At 38.8% G+C, this 18,280-nt stretch overlaps 1 protein-coding gene across 3 annotated transcripts in view; it reads left to right on the forward strand.

Annotated features, from left to right (window-relative positions):
- The first annotated feature begins 641 nt into the window (after nt 1-641).
- Nucleotides 642-18,280, forward strand: part of FBXO42 (F-box protein 42) — a 103,803-nt gene continuing 86,164 nt past the window's right edge. Inside the window, exon 1 of one of the 3 annotated variants that reach the window (XM_074218337.1) lies at nt 642-830. Coding sequence is in view for 1 of the 3 variants with exons in the window: in XM_074218336.1 (XP_074074437.1) it covers nt 1,286-1,296 (11 nt within the window). In the remaining 2 variants the exon portion in view is untranslated. Of the gene's footprint in view, nt 831-984; nt 1,297-18,280 lie in introns of those variants that run through there. The other 2 variants (XM_074218338.1, XM_074218336.1) reach the window with 2 other exon arrangements.

Consider the following 18,280-nt stretch of genomic DNA (forward strand, 5'->3'; position numbering starts at 1 on the left):
AGTGTCTGAGGTCGGATTTGAACTCAGGTCCTCCTGACTCCAGGGCCGGCCACCTAGCTGCCCCTAATAGGACTATTATTTGAGGATACTTGCTATCATTAGTAATTGAGAGGTAGGCAGCCTTTATTATCGTGGGTGAAGGTCAGGGCCTCGGTCCACAGCTCGGCTCACCTCATAGGCTCTTCTAGAACATGGGTCTAGGGCAGCTGGACGGACTTGGTTTTGCAGCCGAGGACACCGAGCCCCAACGTGGGGTGAGATTTCGGATTTCCCGGGCTGGGCGCTCCTCCGCTCCACTCTCTGGAGGAATCTCCTTTCTAAATAAAGGACAATAACAAAAGCAAGGGACGACGGGAAGAAGGTCTCGGACGCATCATCCCTTCCTCCTGACCTCATCGTCCTTCTTCCCTTCTTCACATGGCGCCTCCCTCGGAGCCCCGCCGCCCCTCGCGAGGCGGGCTCGCTCGGGCCTCGTGCGTGCGTGCGTGCGTGCGTGCGCGCGCCGCGCCCGCCCGGCCTTCCCCGGGCGGCTCTTGACGCATGCGCGGTCGGGCTGTCTTCCCCGGGCCGGAGCGGCGGTGGCGGCGGCGGCGGGGACGGTGGCGGCGGGGACGGTAGCGGCGGCGCTGAGCGGAGGAAGATGGCGGCTCCGGGGAGCTCGGGGGCCCGGCGGCAGTGAGCGGGCGGCCGCGGGAGAAGCGCGGCCCGAGGCCGGACGCAGCGCGGCGCCCTCTTCCCCGCCTGCCCTCCCCCGGCCCGTCGGTCCGTCCGTCCGTCCGTCGGTCCGCGCGGCCGCGGAGCGGAGACAGAGCGGGCGGCGGCCGGGCCAGGTGAGGCCACTCCCCGCTGCGGGCCTGGCCGGCGGACCCCCCCCCCCCCGTGGGGGAGACCCTGCCCCGTCTCCCGTGGGGTGCGGGGCCCCCGCTCCCCTCCCCTGGGGGGCTGCAGACCCTCCCCCGGCCTCCTCCGGGAGGTGCAGCCCCCTCCCCCAGCTGCCTCCTTTGGAGGGTGCAGGACCCCCTCCCCGTCTCCTCCCGGAGGTGCAGCCCCTCCTCCCAGTCTCTGGGGTCTTAACCTGCCCCCCAGTGTCTCCCCTTGGCAGGCCGCAGCCCCCTGGCACTCTCCCTCCCCGCGGCCCGGCCCCTCCCTTTTCTCTTTGAAGATGAGGCCACCCCTTCCTTGCCTGTGGGCCCCCCCTTCTCAAGGTGTCAGCGCCCCCCAGTATTGGGAGTGACTCTTGGATCCGGGGTCCTCCTCCTCCTCCCTCCAGCCTCTGGACAAAACGATGAAGGGAAGGTGGGGGTCGCATCCACCTCCACACAAAATGGCCAGCCAGCCGCTGGACACAGCCTTCCTGCCCTGCCGGGGGAATAAAGGCACCCCCATCAGCGTAGTGCCCTCATCTCACATTGGCTCTGGGGTGAAGGGCCCCACTCCAAGCCAGTGGCCCCAAGAAAAAGGGCAGCCTCTGGACCTCCGAGCTCCTTCTGCCTCCAAACCTATGATTCCTAGGACCTTCCCAGATAACCTGTTCAGAGTGGTTGGTTGGTTTGTTTGGAGAGGGATGGGAGCGGGAGCTCTCCTGGGCCAAAGCAAGGCAGAGAGTTTGGGGTGTTGCTGAAGGGTGGGAACTAATTAGGGAAATGTAGAAATAACTGTTGAAAGGTCCTGCTTGTCTTGCCTCTAGGAATGTTGAGACCTTCTGTTTTAACTGAAGTTCTTGTTTCTGAGGTCCTTTGATGCTGTTGGAGGATTAACCCCTTTCTTTGTCTGCTAATTCTTTAGATTTGCCTGATGTTAGGGAAATATCCTTTTATTTTCTTTAATTGGGATAATGTTGGATTTAAGTTTTCCCTGGTAGAATAGAGGGGCCGCTCCAGATGGAGATAATCTTTCAGTGTATCAGGATCCCAACATTGTCTGATGGTTATTGCTTTGGGGGAACAGCCCTTTTCCTCTCAGTGCTAATGAGGTCTAGTTGTATTTCTGTAGCTGTATAGTGAAAATGAATCTTGAATCTCCCTGGCATTTCACTTGGACTGGAATTATGCTGTGGCAAAATGTAAAAGCAAGTTAATCAATGTGTATTAAGCCCGTTCTAAATAATTTACTTAAATATTGAATTAGCTTGTAATTTTTCTAATTCTCAGGAAATCATGTGTCTGAAGGGGCAAAAGATTTTTTGGAAAATAGAGATTATTTGGAATTAACATTTTAAAATCTCGACAGCGCAAGCTTTATGGTTAGCTCTGTCTTGTCTAATTCTTAACTTTGAGTGAAGTCATTTGTGCAGATTGATTCAGCTACTGAGTCTTGTGATCATGTGCTGTTTCATTTTATACCTTGTAACTTTGTTTTCTGTTTGAAATTTAGAAAAATTATGAGACAGTTATATAATTTATTCATATTAATAGTGAGTTATGTCACTTCATCTTTTTGGTTGTCAAAATGACAGTTGTTTGGGTTGAATGCCTCTTCACATCAGGGTGTTTACAACTTGACTTTTTCTTTTCTTCTTTCAAAAATGAAGTCTTCTATAGAGATCTGAATATTCTTAGGGATTTATTGTTGCCTGTTGTTAAGAGAATACCTGAATGCAGCAAATTACACCAATGTGGTTGTTTTAATATTGTGCTGACTTGCTGAGAATATCGCATAGTTGTGCTGAAACATCAGGTTCTGGTGCAACTTCTTGTTACCCATACCTTCATTCTTTCTCTAGCATCCTGGCTTTTGGGAGGGAATATTTTCTTTTCTGGATCTTTCTGACTGGATCTTTTTCACTCAAAGTCAAAAAAGGAAAATAAACAGAAATTTTTTTTAAGGGCGTAGCATCCCATTATTACTTATAAAAGAAGGTAAAAATCTTCATTTATATATAGAACAAAAGACATCGTACCTTATTTCTTTATAGCTCAGAGTGTGGTCCATAACCCTGAGTAAAAATAGATTTTCTGAACTTTTTTTCGGAAGCATTGGTGAAACAGAGTGCAGTTAGGAGGCTAATGACCTGGTTTTAGAGTGAGGACGACTCATTTTCCTGTATTAAAATCTGATCTCAGACACTTACTAGCTGTGTGACCCTGGTGAGCAAGTCACTTCTTACCATGTTTGCCTCAGTTTCCTCAACTGTAAAATGAGTTAGAGGAGGAAATGGAAAATCACTCCAGTATCTCTACCAAGAAAACTCCAAATGGGGTCATGAAGAGTCAGACACAACTGAACGAAAGCCAGGTATAGAGGAGACAGGTTTGATCTTGGAAGTTTAGGGTTCAAGTGCTGCTTCTATAATGCATTCAAATTGTGTGACCAAAGACCAGACTCTCCTAATTTAGAAGCATCCTAGGCAGCTTCCTGAGACTCTTAAGTTACAGATAAGTAGCTGATCTGCATGTATTCATTTCATTCAACTCATTAAATAAACATTTAATAAAAACATTTAATATGTGCCAGCCATTGTTCTAAGTAAGCTTTGTGAAATTAAAAAAAAGCAAAAGACAGTCTCTACCCTCAGTGAGTTTATAGTCTAATGGGGGGGGGGAGTAGAGACAACATTTAAGCAAATACATACAATACAAACTAGATACAGGATAAATAGGAAATAATTTAAAAAGGGAAAGCATTGAAATTACCAGGGTTTGGGAAAGCTTCCTGTGGAATCTTACATTTTAGTTGGGACTTAAAGGAAGCTAGGGAGGCTAATAGTCACAGCAAAGGGAGGAAAGTATTCCAGACCAAAAAAAAAAATTCTCTGAGACTGAGAGATCTAGTGTCTTACTAATGGAATGGCCAGGAGGCTCCAGAGATTGGCAGTTATCCACAGGGATGAGCACATAGAGTTATTCCTAAGATATTATACTCAGAGCTAGAAGAGACCATTTTATGGACAAGAATATTTATCTATGATCTCACAAGTTAAGTGATTTGACCCAGGTCATACAGAGAGGACTGGGAGTAGAACTCAGATTTTCAGATTTTAAACCCAATGCTCTTACCACAGAGGGTGCTATGTAGATTTGTGTAATTTTTGCCTATTTTAAATCAGTCAACAACAGTAATGAAAGTGTTTTATCAGTGAGTTATTTTATAATCTTGTCCTAAAAATACTTGGTTGGGAAGGGGATGGGAAGAATGAGTTTGTAGCTGGCAAACAGGTACTCAAGTTCATTACAGAAATGTCTATTTTTCAGTGGGAAGTAACTCCTTTGAAAAAATTATTTTTTTTAAATTCTTAGACCTTTTGGGATTATATCATATGATTTCTCTTTTAATCATTGTTGTCCTTCCCTCCTCAAAAATTTTGCAGTCTCAAAATGCATAGGAGCCTTAGACTGTTTCTTAGAGTGATTCTTATACTAAGCCAGCAAATACTGGCAAGCATTGTCATTGCCACAATTAATGTGACTTGGATGACTGCTTGCTGAGGTGATGTAGTATAAGAAGCTCACTGTGTGTGTTTATTTGGCCATATTTATTGAAGAGTGGGGTATCATTGATCTGGTATCTCTTTTCTGAGAATAAGTAGAAATTCACTCCTGTAAGGTGGTGAGATTTTTTTGGTGGGGAAAAAAATAACCTTTGAACTTAAGAACTAGAGTGTAGTGACTTCAACTTAAGTAGCTGCTACTGTTAATTGACTTTACCTTAGCAAGTTGTGTTATCAGTTGTAGAACAGATACTTACAAAGATGCTAAAGGTTTTATTTTATTTTAGGGTTAAGAATAGTAAAATATTCATTAAGCACTTATAATTGAAGTTCCAAAAACATTATACTCATAGCTAGGAGAGAGACCATGGAGATCATCTGACCCAGTCCTTTCTCCAGTGGTGAATGGTTTTTTTTTTAGGGTTTGGTGAAGTACTGTTTTTGATAGAGAAAGGAAAATTTTCATTTTTTTAAATGCTGTAAAAATTTGCTACATATAGAGGGAAGCAAGTTGCAGACGGATTAAGTCATACTTTAAAATTGTCCAGTATTAGCTCACATTTCAACCTATTTTTAAAATAGTTTCTTGTGACATTCCTTTATGTCTTGTAAAATTCATAAGTTATTGGTGCATTTGTAACCTTGATTTTGCATTTTCTGACTCATATACTTAATAGAAAACTGAATTTGATTTGAATTAAAATTTTCCCTGAGTTAAATTTGTCCTAGAGCTTCACTTGTGAAATTTTTTTTTCTCTTTACATATTTTCAGTTTTGCAATGGTGTCATTCTGTTCTGCACTAGAGGTGGGTGATTGTCTTCATTATTCACTTTAAGAAGTTTTAGATTTTTTTTTTAATGTGAGACTTTAATCATTTCTGCAAAGCACAAACCATTTATAAAACTTTTACTATTCTGGAGTTTAAATGGCACAGTAATTTATTTGTCAGGTATAGAGTTGAGATAATTCTAGTTTCTATAAAGACAGAAAAATTCTTAGATCCAGATAATACTGTTCTTAGGGTGTTTAATATTTTGCATGTTTTCATTTCAAAATGTCCTAAGAAATTCACCAATATGACATTAAGTCTAGACTTTTGTATTTCCTTCTGGATCTTAATTGACTCTTTTAATAGCTTGTCACCTTTTGAATATTCTATTTTTTTTATGCTATATGCAGAGCAGTTTTTCCATTGGAAAAGAATATTTAAAATGCTGCTTAAAGGATTGAAACTGAGATGTTTTTATTAATAGCATTAACTTTGATTTTAAAAATAATTTGCTAGATTTGCAATAACATAATAGTTTATGTTTGAATATCATTTTTTAAAGCTTTTGGTTGTTTTCCAGGAACAACAATACTCTGATTATAGTGTTTTCTGCAGGATTACTTCCTTGGTTTCTCTTGAAGATAAGAGCATTTTTCTCTTTAGAGCCCCCTTTTTTTTGTATCTATGCTTAATAGAACAAGTGTTTTGCTGATTGTGATGTTTTCTAAGCTTTTCTTTTGAACTTTGTTCTGCCACCTCAGTCATCTTCCATAGCAATACTCCCTAATTGTGGGGATATCTGTCTTGGGTGTTTTTCTTTTCTTTGTAGTCCCTCACTTGGTACCCTCATCGACTCTCTGAGATTACTTTTTATCTCTGTGCAAATGACTCCCAGAACTTCACATCTCTCCAGAACTCCATACCCACTTCCAAACGGCTATTTGGACATTTCAAGCTGACCATCCTGTCAACAGTTCTAACTCATTGTACTCAAAACAAAGCTCATTCTCTTTTGCCCAAACATACCTATTCCTCTTTTCCATTTCTTAAGTGAAGGATATTCTAGACCTTCCAGTTACCTATGCTCTTAACTTTAGTTTTGTGGATGCAACCCTTCCCTCTCACCTCTCATACCAGTCAGTTGCCAAATGTTGTCACCATATTGTTTTTATTATGCTTCCTTGTCTCCATTCATACTGCTATAACATCCCACTCAAACCACTGCAGTGACTTCCTTATTGAGTCTCTCATCCAGGTGCCAACTGTATCTTCTTAAATGCTGGTCTGACCAGTTCATCTCTTTCCAACTCAGTGAGGTTTCCCATTTCTAAGAGCATTTACACTTTTTGAAAACCTGACCCCTTCCAAACTTTCCAGGCTTCTCACATATTCTGTCCCATGTACTCAATGGTCTAGTGGTCCCAACCTTTATGCAGTGCTTCACTTAGCATTTCCTATACTTTGTGCTCTTGTACTGGCTGTTAGTCATGCCCAGCATGCTCCCCCTTCTTATCTTTGCCTCTTGGAACTCCTTCTTTTCTGGGGGGAATCAGTTATACTCTGCTGTTTCTACTCTTCTTTCTGGCCTTCAGTATTGCTTCTCATCTACTTTTCAGTTTTGTTTGGTTTATACCTAGAGATGTGTTTCTTATCTCCTCTGTTTGAATGTAGTAAACTACTTGTGGGCAAAGACTATATTGCCATTTTTTTTTTGTTTTCCCAGTGCTTCATACTTAGTAAATGGTTATTGATTGATTGGCTGAATGTCCCTCCTCAATCTTCTATTTTTCTAGGCCAAACACTCCTGTGTCTTTGATTGTCACATGGAATGGTTTTGTGGCCTTTGCTCTGCCTAGATGATTTTCAGACTGGATATCTTTCTTAAAATGTAAAACTCAGTTTCCTTATCTGTGATATGGAAGAGTTTGATAGTTGTACTACTTCATAGTTGTGAAGAAAGTGTTCTATAAACTAAAGAGCTTAAGATAAATGTGAATCTGGGGTGGCTAGGTGGCGCAGTGGATAGAGCACTGGTCCTGGAGTCAGGAGTACCTGAGTTCAAATCCTGGCCTCAGACACTTAATAGTTACCTAGCTGTGTGGCCTTGAGCAAGCCACTTAACCCCCATTGCCTTGCAAAAAAACAAACCAACTAAAAAAAATGATAAATGTAAATCCTTTGGACCAGTGGTATACAACTCAAATAGAAGCAGATGCCTGCTATCCACAAATTAACATTGTCTATGTTGTATTTTTATTTATTTGGTTACATATATCCTAATGACATTTTAATCTGGTTCAGGCCAGAGGCCATTGAGTTTGATGCTTCTGGTTTAGAGGGAGATATGTGATGTAGTTGAATGTTCAATGTGGAGTCAGAGGACGCGACTTAAAAATGGATCTCAGACACTTACTAGCTGTGTGACCTTGGTGAGTCAGCTAACCTCTGTTTGCTTCAGTTTGCTCAACTTTAAAATAGCATAATAACAGCATCTTTCAGTATTGTTATGATGATAAAATATTTGTCAAGTGCTTTACAAACCTTAAAGTGCTTTGTATATGTTAGGTATAAGTAGAACTGTCATGAGATAAGTTATGGAACATGACATATTCTACAGTGGGAGGAGGAATTTGCTCATAGTTGCATAACTGTGGCTATCAGGTTTCTTGATGAGACCCTGAATTAAATAGTTGTCATATGAAGAAATTAGTTACTAGGCTCAATTCATTTCAACATCAGAATATGCAAATATTTAAGATGCCATGGATTAAACATTATTTTAGTGTTATTTTACCTTAGCCATTTTTTTGCTCTCTATCCTTGTTATATGACTTTGCTACTTCCAGAGATCTTGTTTGGGGGACTTCATCTATAAAATACTGGAACTTCTAGCCTAGGCCTTATGGTATCCCGATTCATTAGTGTATGAATGTAAAATTATATTGTATGTGATAAGATGATGACCAGGTTGGGATGTATGAAACAAGACTGGGACTGACTGGACGGAAAGGGTCATTTATCAATCAAGGAAGTATAGGGTTTTGGGGTAAGAGTTCTAAAGCTCAAAGGGTGATGTTTCCTCCAGAGTATGCCCTGTGATCTGGAGATTACAAAGAAGATGGTCAGGGTGGAATGTGAGAATGACTGAGACTGGCTAGGTATCTCAAGTTAGAGTTACTATCCAATGATATAAAAGTTAACTTGATATTTATCTTTTCAGATAATTATTATGTGAATTAGTTTTTAGAATGAACATTATTTCAGTTGTAGGTACAGAAACATAATAACAAATTATCAGCATTCCTGGATGATGAATTTTTTGACCTTGACTCCTGAAGGATTTATGTATTTGTATATATAGTGGTTTATATATCACATGGTGTTAGGGTTTTTTTTTTTACCTATAACAATGACATTCTATAGGTTTCAAGACTTAAAGTAATTTTTACTAATTCTGTATTAATGTAGAAATATCTCATTTATTAAGGATTGTGAACTTTTAAGAGCTAAGGTTAAATATTTTTCCTTTATGTGATAGCTAAGTGCAAAAAGCCTTTTGAGGTTTGGAAAATTCAGGTAGTGATTAACATTAAACCCAGAGTTCTGAATTCTCCTTCCTCTAGAGGACACTCATTTATTCAGACCTTTGCTATCATGCCTGTAGTGGCTAATCCATACAAATTTTGATTCTTTAGTGCTCAGTCTCCAGACTACTAGTTTCACAGCATGTTTCATTAGGAATATTGCTAATGTTTAGGGGATTCCTTTTTGTCCTAAAGCTTTATGTGTCTATTAAGAATAGAGAATATGGAAATAAAAGGCTGGATTTAGTGAGATTTTTAGAAGTTATAAGCAAATTGTCATCCCAGACTTAGGTCTTGACCTGGAATTTGCAATGTCTGTCTTAGAACAACATTTTTCAGATTGTTTTGGTTGCACTCATGTCAGCAATAACATTTTTAAGCATGCACTTACTGTATATTTATAGATTATATATTATTACACTAATATGTTATGACAAAGTACATACATGATAGAAATTAAGAAAGGATGAGATAAAGATGACAAACTTTTAAAAATTTTACTTTTAAAAAATACATAAATTCTTTTATTGAGTAAGGTGATTGAACATCACCATTAAAAAAAAAAAATTCTGTGCCTGACTTGGAGGGATAGAGTAAATTTAAATCATGATTGTTCATAATTTGGTTAATTTGATCAAGCAGGAACATTTTGTTTCTTTTTTTTTGAATACTTGAAATTGGAAGTTATACAATATAACAATCACATAATGGTAAGTTTTTTTTAGCAAGTAATATATTCACCATAGACAATGCCAAAACAGGAAAAAAATAAATTATTTTTGATGTCAACTGAGCAGTAAGCTTTTTAATATAAATCCATTCTTTTTTCTATATATAGTTCAGCTTAACATCTATGATGGGTAAAATCTCAAATAACTAAGGAAACAGATTTGAGCTTAGGATCATATCAGTTTATTAAGCAGTGTATACCAATTACATATCAAATTGGGATCAGACCTCCTCAGCTTGGTATAGAACCCCAAATGTAGGGGGAGACAGATTTTTTTTTATTTTTTAATTTTTTAAAATTTTTTTTATTTATTTAAGGCATTGGGGTTAAGTGACTTGCCCAAGGTCACACAGCTAGGCAATCATTGTCTGAGGTCAGATTTAAACTCAAGTACTTCTGACTCCAGGGCTGGTGCTCTATCCACTGCGCCACCTAGCTGCCCCAGGGAGACAGATTTTTACTCATTAGAGGACAATAATTAATAAGATATAAACCAGGATACAAGATTGGATAATTGGATTTCTTATTGGACTGAAGATTAGAGACTTTCCAAGTTGGATAGTAGAGTGAAAAGGTACAATTTCTAAAATCAGAAAAAAAAGATATATCCTACTACCTTCTAAGTGTCTATATTCACTTAAATAAGGTAACAGTAATTTATTGATCAGTATAGGGACCATTTTCAGATAACACATGAGTTGTTTGTGTGTATATTATATATTTGTATATATATTGTAAAAAAGCTCCTTGCATCAATCTTTGGATCTGACTGGGTTTCTGACCAGCATAACGTTAATGAAGGACCTTGAAGCAATAACTTAGGCATGAAGGACTGTATAAAGTTTGCTTTATAATTCCCATCAATTTTTCTCACAAGATAGAAATTGGCCCAGATCTACACACTTGAATAGAAAGGGAACAGAACTGGAACCAGAATTGAGTCACAAGATGGAGTCTGTGTGGTTCACTTAGTCCCCACAATTCACACACATCATACTTTAATGTCCTATACATATTTGGATGTTTTAGATATTTTATATGAGAAACAGTAATCTGACTGATTTATCTGGATCTGGACCATAGAGTGAGAGAGAGGGAATAATGCTTGATGAGCTTGGAAAGGAAGGTTGTAAAGCTTTCAGTGCTAAAGGAAGGAATTTCTATATGGTCCTAGAGGTCTTGGGGAACCCCTGGAAGAAAATGACAGCCTGGCAAGCCCTGTGGCAGGATGTTTTGGAGTAGGGAGAGCCTAGAGACAGGGTGACCAAGCAGGAACCTTTCAGTGCAGACTGGGGTGGGGTGGGGGAGCATATGGAGAGCTGTGGAAATAAGGGGGAGGGTTATGTGGTTGGCATGTAGTAAGTGATTAATAAGTACTTGTTGACTGATTGGATTTGACTAGAAACCCGAATTCAAATCTTAGCTCTGAAATTATCCTTTTGATCTTGGGCTAATGGCTTAATATCTTTGAGGTTGAATTTTCTTATCCTTAACATATGCACTGCATGTCTCACAAAATTGTCTAAGGAAGCACTTAGAAGGCCTTAAAAAACTGTGGAAATGTGACAGATTGATTCACTTGGAGAGTTGTGATGTGTGGAGATCCAGGGGACAATTGAATTAGGAATCAGGCTTTCCCAGAGTCCAATAGGAAATGGCTGTGCTCTGGCCATCTGGAGACTGTGAAGCATGTTACCATGGTCAGTGCCTGGTGGAAGTGTACTTAGTTTCATGTCAGCACCTTGAGGCAAAAACCAGTTTTCTTGTTAGCCAAGTCTGGCTGGGGTGATGTTCTTATTTTATGTTTGCAATTCCAGTTTTTGTACATACATAGTAGGTGTTTTATAAATATTTGTTGAATTACAGTCATATGAAATATTGATTTACCAGGATTTAATTTTAGAATTTTGCTGTCTTGCAGAATAACTTCAGTTGAAGACATGTTGTTCAGAACTTTTGTTCTTTTTTTTTAACTTAAGAGTTCAAAAATTGCCCTTTGATTATATTGGCATTCTTTTTAAAAATTTGTCATTTCATCATTACTTCATTGCTTTGTAAACTTGACTTCCTTATTGGCAATTGCCTTGATCCTTGTTTTCTGTCCTTTCAATTTTCCACATAGAAGATCATTTTGTTTACTTGATTCCATTATAAAATTTATCCTTCTCTTTCTTTCTTGATACAATTAATAGCAATTTCAGTGTGGTGGATGTTTTGCTAGACCATGAAGCTTTAGAACAATTTAATTATTCTACTCTTACTGAGAAATACTCAGCAAATATTTGAATGGTAGACAACAAAACCCATTTAAAAAATGCCTGTAATTATTTACTTTTTTTTAGGTAACGTTTTTTAATATCATAAAGCTATTTGATGTAAAATTTTTCATGATTAAAATAACTTTGGGGACATTTCTTTTTTTCTCATTTTGTACAAATAGTTTTTTTTACATTAATAAAATATACTTGTTTACAAGTAAACAAAATACCCCTCCCCCCATGAATATAGATAGACTTGCTTGGGTGAAAAAGTAAAGGGGAGAGAAAAAAAATTAAAATTAAAAAATAATAGTAATAATTGTAGGTATGGTATGCAAGCCACCCGATCCCCACTGCCCTGCAAAAACCAAAAAGAAGAAAAAAAAAAGACCCAAAATAAAATAAAATAGTAATAATAGTAGGGGTGGCTGGGTGGCAGACAGAGCATTGGCCCTTGAGCCAGGAGCACCTGGGTCCGAATCCGGCCCCAGACACCCAAAGATCACCCTGCTATGTGGCCCCAGGCAGGCCACCCAGTCCCACTTGCCCTGCACCCTCCCCCAAATAATAATAACAAAAAATGTGCTTGAGTCTTTGTTCCAACACCATCAACTCTGTCGTGGGTGGATTACATTCTTTATGATAAGTCCATCACAAAAGTTACTTCCATATTTTGCCATTGCTGATCACAATTCCCTCCTTTCTTATTTCTCCACTACCATGTACTATATTTTCTCTCTCCTTTCACTCTGACTCTGCTGTAGGGTCGCTGAGTGGCACAGCAGACAGATCCCTGGTCCTGGGGCCAAGAAGCCCTGAGCCCCCATACCACCCCTTAGGCTCAGAATCCACCTGGCCCTATGGTCCTGGGCAGGCCATCCAATCCCAGCCCCTTGCAAGAAGTAAAAAAGAAAATGTGTTATATCTGACCAGTCTCCCCCCATGGTCCATCCTCTCCTCCTTTATTCACATCCCCACCCCTTCCCCCTGCTCCCCCCTCCTTCTTACTCCAGATGTCTATACCCCATTGAGTATATTTGCTGTTTCCTCTCCTAGCCATCTCTGATGAGAGCAAAGGTTCCCTCATTCCCCCTTGCCTTACCCCCTTCCATATCATTGCAATAGCTCATTGTAATAAAAAAAAAATCTTATTATGTGAAATATCTTGGACTATTCCCCCTCTCCTTTTTCTTTCTCCCATTCCATTTCCCTTTTTTCCCTATTGACTCCATATTTACACCATATTTTATCTTCGAATTCAGTTTTCTCCTGTGCTTCAACTATAAAAGCTCCCTCTACCTGCTCTATTAACTGAAATGGTTCATATGAATATTATCAGTATCATTTTTCTATACATGCAGTTCATCCTCATTAAGTCCCTCATATTTCCCCCCTCTCCTCCAATCTCCATGCTTCACCTGAGTCCTATATCTGAAGATCAAACCTTCTGTTCAGCTCTGGCCATTCCAAAAGGAACCTTTGAAATTTCCCTGGTTCATTGAAAGTCCATCTTTTTCCCTGGAAGAGGACATTCAGTTTTGATGGGTAGTTGATTCTTGGTTGAATTCTAAACTCTTTTGCCTTCTGGTATATTATATTCCAAGCCCTACAAGCTTTTAATGTAGTTTCTGCTAAGTCCTATGTGATCCTGACTGCAGCTCCACGATATTTGAACTGTGTCCTTCTGGCTTCTTGTAATATTTTCTCTTTTACTTGGGAGTTCTGGAACTTGGCTATAATATTGCTAGGGTTGGTTTTTGTTGGATCTCTTTCTCAGGGGGATCTGTGGATTCTCTCCATTTCTATTTTGCCCTCTGCTTCTAGAATATTAGGGCAATTTTCCTGTAGTAATTCTTTGAAAATGATGTCAAGGCTGTTTTCCTGATCATGCCTTTCAGGTATTCCAATAATTTTTAAATTATCTTTCCTAAGTCTGTTTTGTATATCAGTTGTTTTTTCAATGAGATATTTCACATTTTCTTCTAATTTTTCATTTTTTTGGTTTTGAAGTATTATACGATTCCTGATTTCTGGTAAATTCATCAATCTCCCTGAATTCTATTCTTTGTCTGAAGGATTTGTCCTCCTCAGAGAGTTTTGTTATCTCTTTTTCCATCTGGCCAATTTTGCTTTTTAAAGCATTCTTCTCCTCAATAACTTTTTGAACTGTTTTATCCATTTTATCTAAGCTGATTTTTAGCATGCTGTTTTCTTCAGCATTTTTTTGGATTTCCTTGACTAAGCTGTTGACTTCATTTTCATGTTTTTCCTGCATCTCTCTCCTTTCTTTTTCCCAGTTTTTCTTCCAACTCCCTCATTTGATTTTCAGAGTCTTTTTTGAGCTTTATCATAGCCTGAGCCCAATTTCTGTTTTTCTTGGGAGTCTTTAGATGCAGGAGCTTGTGCTTCCTCATCTTCAGACTGAGTATTTTGGTCCTTCTTGGGCTCATTTGCAAAATATTTCTCAATGGTCTTCCTCTTGTTTCTTTGCTTGTTCATTTTCCCAGCCTAAGCCTGTTTTGGGGGGTGCTTCCTGAGCTTTTGGGACACTCCCACAAGGGTCTCAGTGTGTGAGGTTTTGTCCTCTCTTCTGGTCTGTGAATGACCATAAGTGCCCCACCTCTGCCACGGGGCCAAGGTGGGGGCGCCCTGTTGTTCTATGGGGGGGGGCTAGACTGGGATCAGGATCTGAATATGGTCAGAGCCCCAGAGTCCTGTTCCAGGGGCAGAGGACAGAGCTGGGCAGTCTCTCTCTCTTCACTCCCCTCCCTCAGCTCAATGGGCTCATGCCCTGGGGGCTCCTCTTTTCCAAGTTACTTTGAGTAGGAGAACTGCCTCACTGGGTCCCTTTGTGGGTTCAGTCTCTCGAAAGTTTAGTTAGAATCCTTAGTTTATGAGTTTTTATCAGAGAGCTCCTAAGACTCCATCCCTTCATGTCTCCATCTTGGCTCCGCCCCCCCCCCCCAATTATTTACTTTTAAAAGGAAAGCTATAACATACATGAACTTGCAACATTGTTTTTAAACTTAAAATTATTGATACATTTTTAAACAAAAATGACAGGGGCGGCTAGGTGGTGCAGTGGATAGAGCACCGGCCCTAGAGTCAGGAGGACCTGAGTTCAAATCCAGTCTCAGACACTTAATAATTACCTAGCTGTGTGGCCTTGGGCAAGCCATTTAACCCCATTTGCCTTGCAAAAACCTAAAAAAAAAATGACACTAACAAGTAATCCTCCTTAAAAGTATGTTCACCAGATACAATTTATGTCTTCTTCACAGAAAGGAATGATAATATCTTTTAACTTTGATAATGGTTTAAATTGTTTTTAAAGGAAAATTGTTAGTGCTCCAGCAACAAATGTTAAGGTAGTCTTTATAAAGAGATAAGTAAGAATTCTCTTTGTCTGCCCAATCCTTGAAATTCTTATACTAGAATCAAAAACAAAGAACTGGTCATATCTTCCTGAGGGTTTATTTGTTTCTGGAGTTATTTGAAATAAAAACTCCTTTGATGATTTTTCTTCTAATTTTGTTGTTTGTTTCTGTTGGAGATAAATTTTAATATGGAGAAAAATTTTAAAACATTTTATTTTTTACTATTTGTTGAACATTCTGTTGTTTTTTAGAAGATTTGAAGCTCCTTGGTCATTGTTTTACATAGAAAAGTATGCACGTTATTTTAATTTTGATTATCATTTTTGTAGTTAATTTAACTTGTTAATATGTTTTGAAGTCATAATAACTGTAAAACCAGCAGAGAGGACTCAGGAATTTCTCAAATTCTCTGATAATACTGATTATAGTATTGTTTAAAAATTTTGGCCCAAAGAATTGAGTTTGGTGATTGTATTTCAATAGTGTTTTCTCAGTATAAATAAGATAGCACATTTTTTGATCTTGGTTTAGGATGATTAGTCAGAAGCCTGTTGAATTAGTTCCCTGTCTAAATATATGCAATACATTTTTTTTTTAAGGTTTTTGCAAGGCAAATGGGGTTAAGTGGCTTGCCCAAGGCCACACAGCTAGGTAATTATTAAGTGTCGGAGACCGGATTTGAACCCAGGTACTCCTGACTCCAAGTCCAGTGTTTTATCCACTATGCCACCTAGCCACCCCAATACATATTTTTAAAATCATTCCAGTTCACCCTGAATATCTGGAGGTATTTCATTCTCTGATTTTAGTTTAGTTGTAAGACTTACGTTTGTTAAGGAATAATTTTCTTTATTTCCAGAAGTCTTTAGGCATATGCTAAGTAAAACCATATAATTCTTTTCTTTAGGCCTTTATTAAAGATTTTATTTATTTTGAGTTTTACAGATTTTCCCCCAGTCTTACTTCCCTCCCCACAGAAAGCAATTTGTCAGTCTTTACATTGTTTCCATGTTGTACATTGATCTAAATTGAGTGTGATGAGAGAGAAATCATATCCTTAAGGAAGAAACAAAATTATAAGAGATAACAAGATCAGACAATAAGATATCAGTTTTTTCCCCCTAAATTAAAGGGAATAATCCTTGAACTTTGTTCAAACTCCACAGTTCTTTATCTGTATACAGATGATATTTTCCATTGCAGATAGCCCAAAATTATCCCTGATTATTGCACTGATGGAATGAGCAAGTCCAAAAAGGTTGATCATTACCCCCATGCTGCTGTTAAGGGTGTACAGTGTTTTTCTGGTTCTGCTCATCTAGCTCAGCATCAGTTCATGCAGATCCCTCCAGGCTTCCCAGAATTCCCATCCCTCTTGGTTTCTAATAGAACAGTAGTGTTCCATGACATACATAGACCACAGTTTGCTAAGCCATTCCCCAATTGAAGGACTTTTACTTGATTTCCAATTCTTTGCCACCACAAACAGGGCTGCTATAAATATTTTTGTACAAGTGATGTTTTTACCCTTTTTCATCATCTCTTCAGGGGTATAGATCCAGTAGTGATATTGCTAGATCAAAAGGTATGCACATTTTTGTTGCCCTTTGGGCATAATTCCAAAGTGCTCTTCAGAAAGGTTGGATGAGCTCACAACTCCACCAACAGTGTAATAGTGTCCCAGATTTCCCACAACCCTTCCAACATTGCTCATTATCCTTTCTGGTCATATTGACCAGTCTGAGAGGTGTGAGGTGGTATCTCAGAGAAGCTTTAATTTGCATTTCTCTAATAATTAATGATTTAGAGCAATTTTTCACATGGCTATGGATTGCTTTGATCTCTTCATCTGTAAATTGCCTTTGCATATCCTTTGACCATTTGTCAACTGGGAAATGGCTTTTTTTTTAAATATGACTCAGTTTTCTGTATATTTTAGAAATGAGTCCTTTGTCAGAATCATTAGTTGTAAAGATTGTTTGCCAGTTTACTACCTTTCTTTTAATCTTGGTTACAGTGGTTTTATCTGTGCAAAAGCTTTTTAATTTAATGTAATTGAAATCATCTAGTTTGTTCTTGATGATGTTCTCCATCTCTTCCTTAGTCATAAATTGCTTCCCTTTCCATAGATCTGACAGGTAAACTAGTCCTTGATTTTCTAATTTGCTTATAATATTGTTTTTTTATGTCTAAATCCTGTATCCATTTGGATCTTATCTTGAAAACCATATAATTCTTTAAAAAACCCATATAGTTCTTTGAGATAGGAAGCAGTAATTCATTCATTTATTTATTTGGGATTATTTTTGGCAAGGCAATGGGGTTAAGTGATTTGCCCAAGGTCACACAGCCAGGTAATTATTAAGTGTCTTAAGGTCAAATTTGAACTCAGTTCCTCCTGACTCCAGAACTGGTATTCTATCCACTGCGCCACCTAGCTGCCTGGAAGTAGTAATTTATAAAGCTAACCAGCAAATATTTTATTACGAAGGTTTTCCTTTCCTCCTAAAAAAAATGCCTATTCAGAAATAGAACATCAGGCATCTTGAAGTACTACATAAGGTATTGTGAACATTGTTGAAGGCCAGACTATTGAGAAAGGTTGACACATTATCTTTTATCTTTTTATTGTGAATGTTGAGAAAAAGTAAGGAGAAAAAGTTCCCCTCCAGTGAAATAAGTACTGATAAAAAATTAACATAGAGAAATATTCAGTTTTAAGGCTTATTTCATGTTCTTTACTTTAATGACTTTATGAATTCTTCTACTTGATGTGTGCACTACCTCTACCTCTGACATAGATGGCAGTTTGTTTACACCTTCTTATTCTGTGCAGTTCTCGTATTTCATAAATCCTTCACTGAACAATCTGCTCATGTGTTTGAGGTGGTCTTTTGTTTTTTAATACTTTGTGCATACCAGTGTGTAGCATTGTTAGGCTGTTAGCCCTTTACTCATTGGGATCAGCCCACCTGCTTTTGGCACAATGGAAAGCACATTGGCTCTTGAGTCAGAGGATCTGGGTTCAGATATCATTTCTGATGCTTACTTCTTCTGTGACTCATTTTCCTCATTGAGGGAATTGAGATGGTGTCAACTCTCTTCCAGCTTTAAATCTATGATCCTGTGTTCTTG

The sequence above is a fragment of the Macrotis lagotis genome, chromosome 1 (genome assembly GCF_037893015.1).
Source record: "Macrotis lagotis isolate mMagLag1 chromosome 1, bilby.v1.9.chrom.fasta, whole genome shotgun sequence".
Lineage (NCBI taxonomy): Eukaryota > Metazoa > Chordata > Mammalia > Peramelemorphia > Peramelidae > Macrotis > Macrotis lagotis.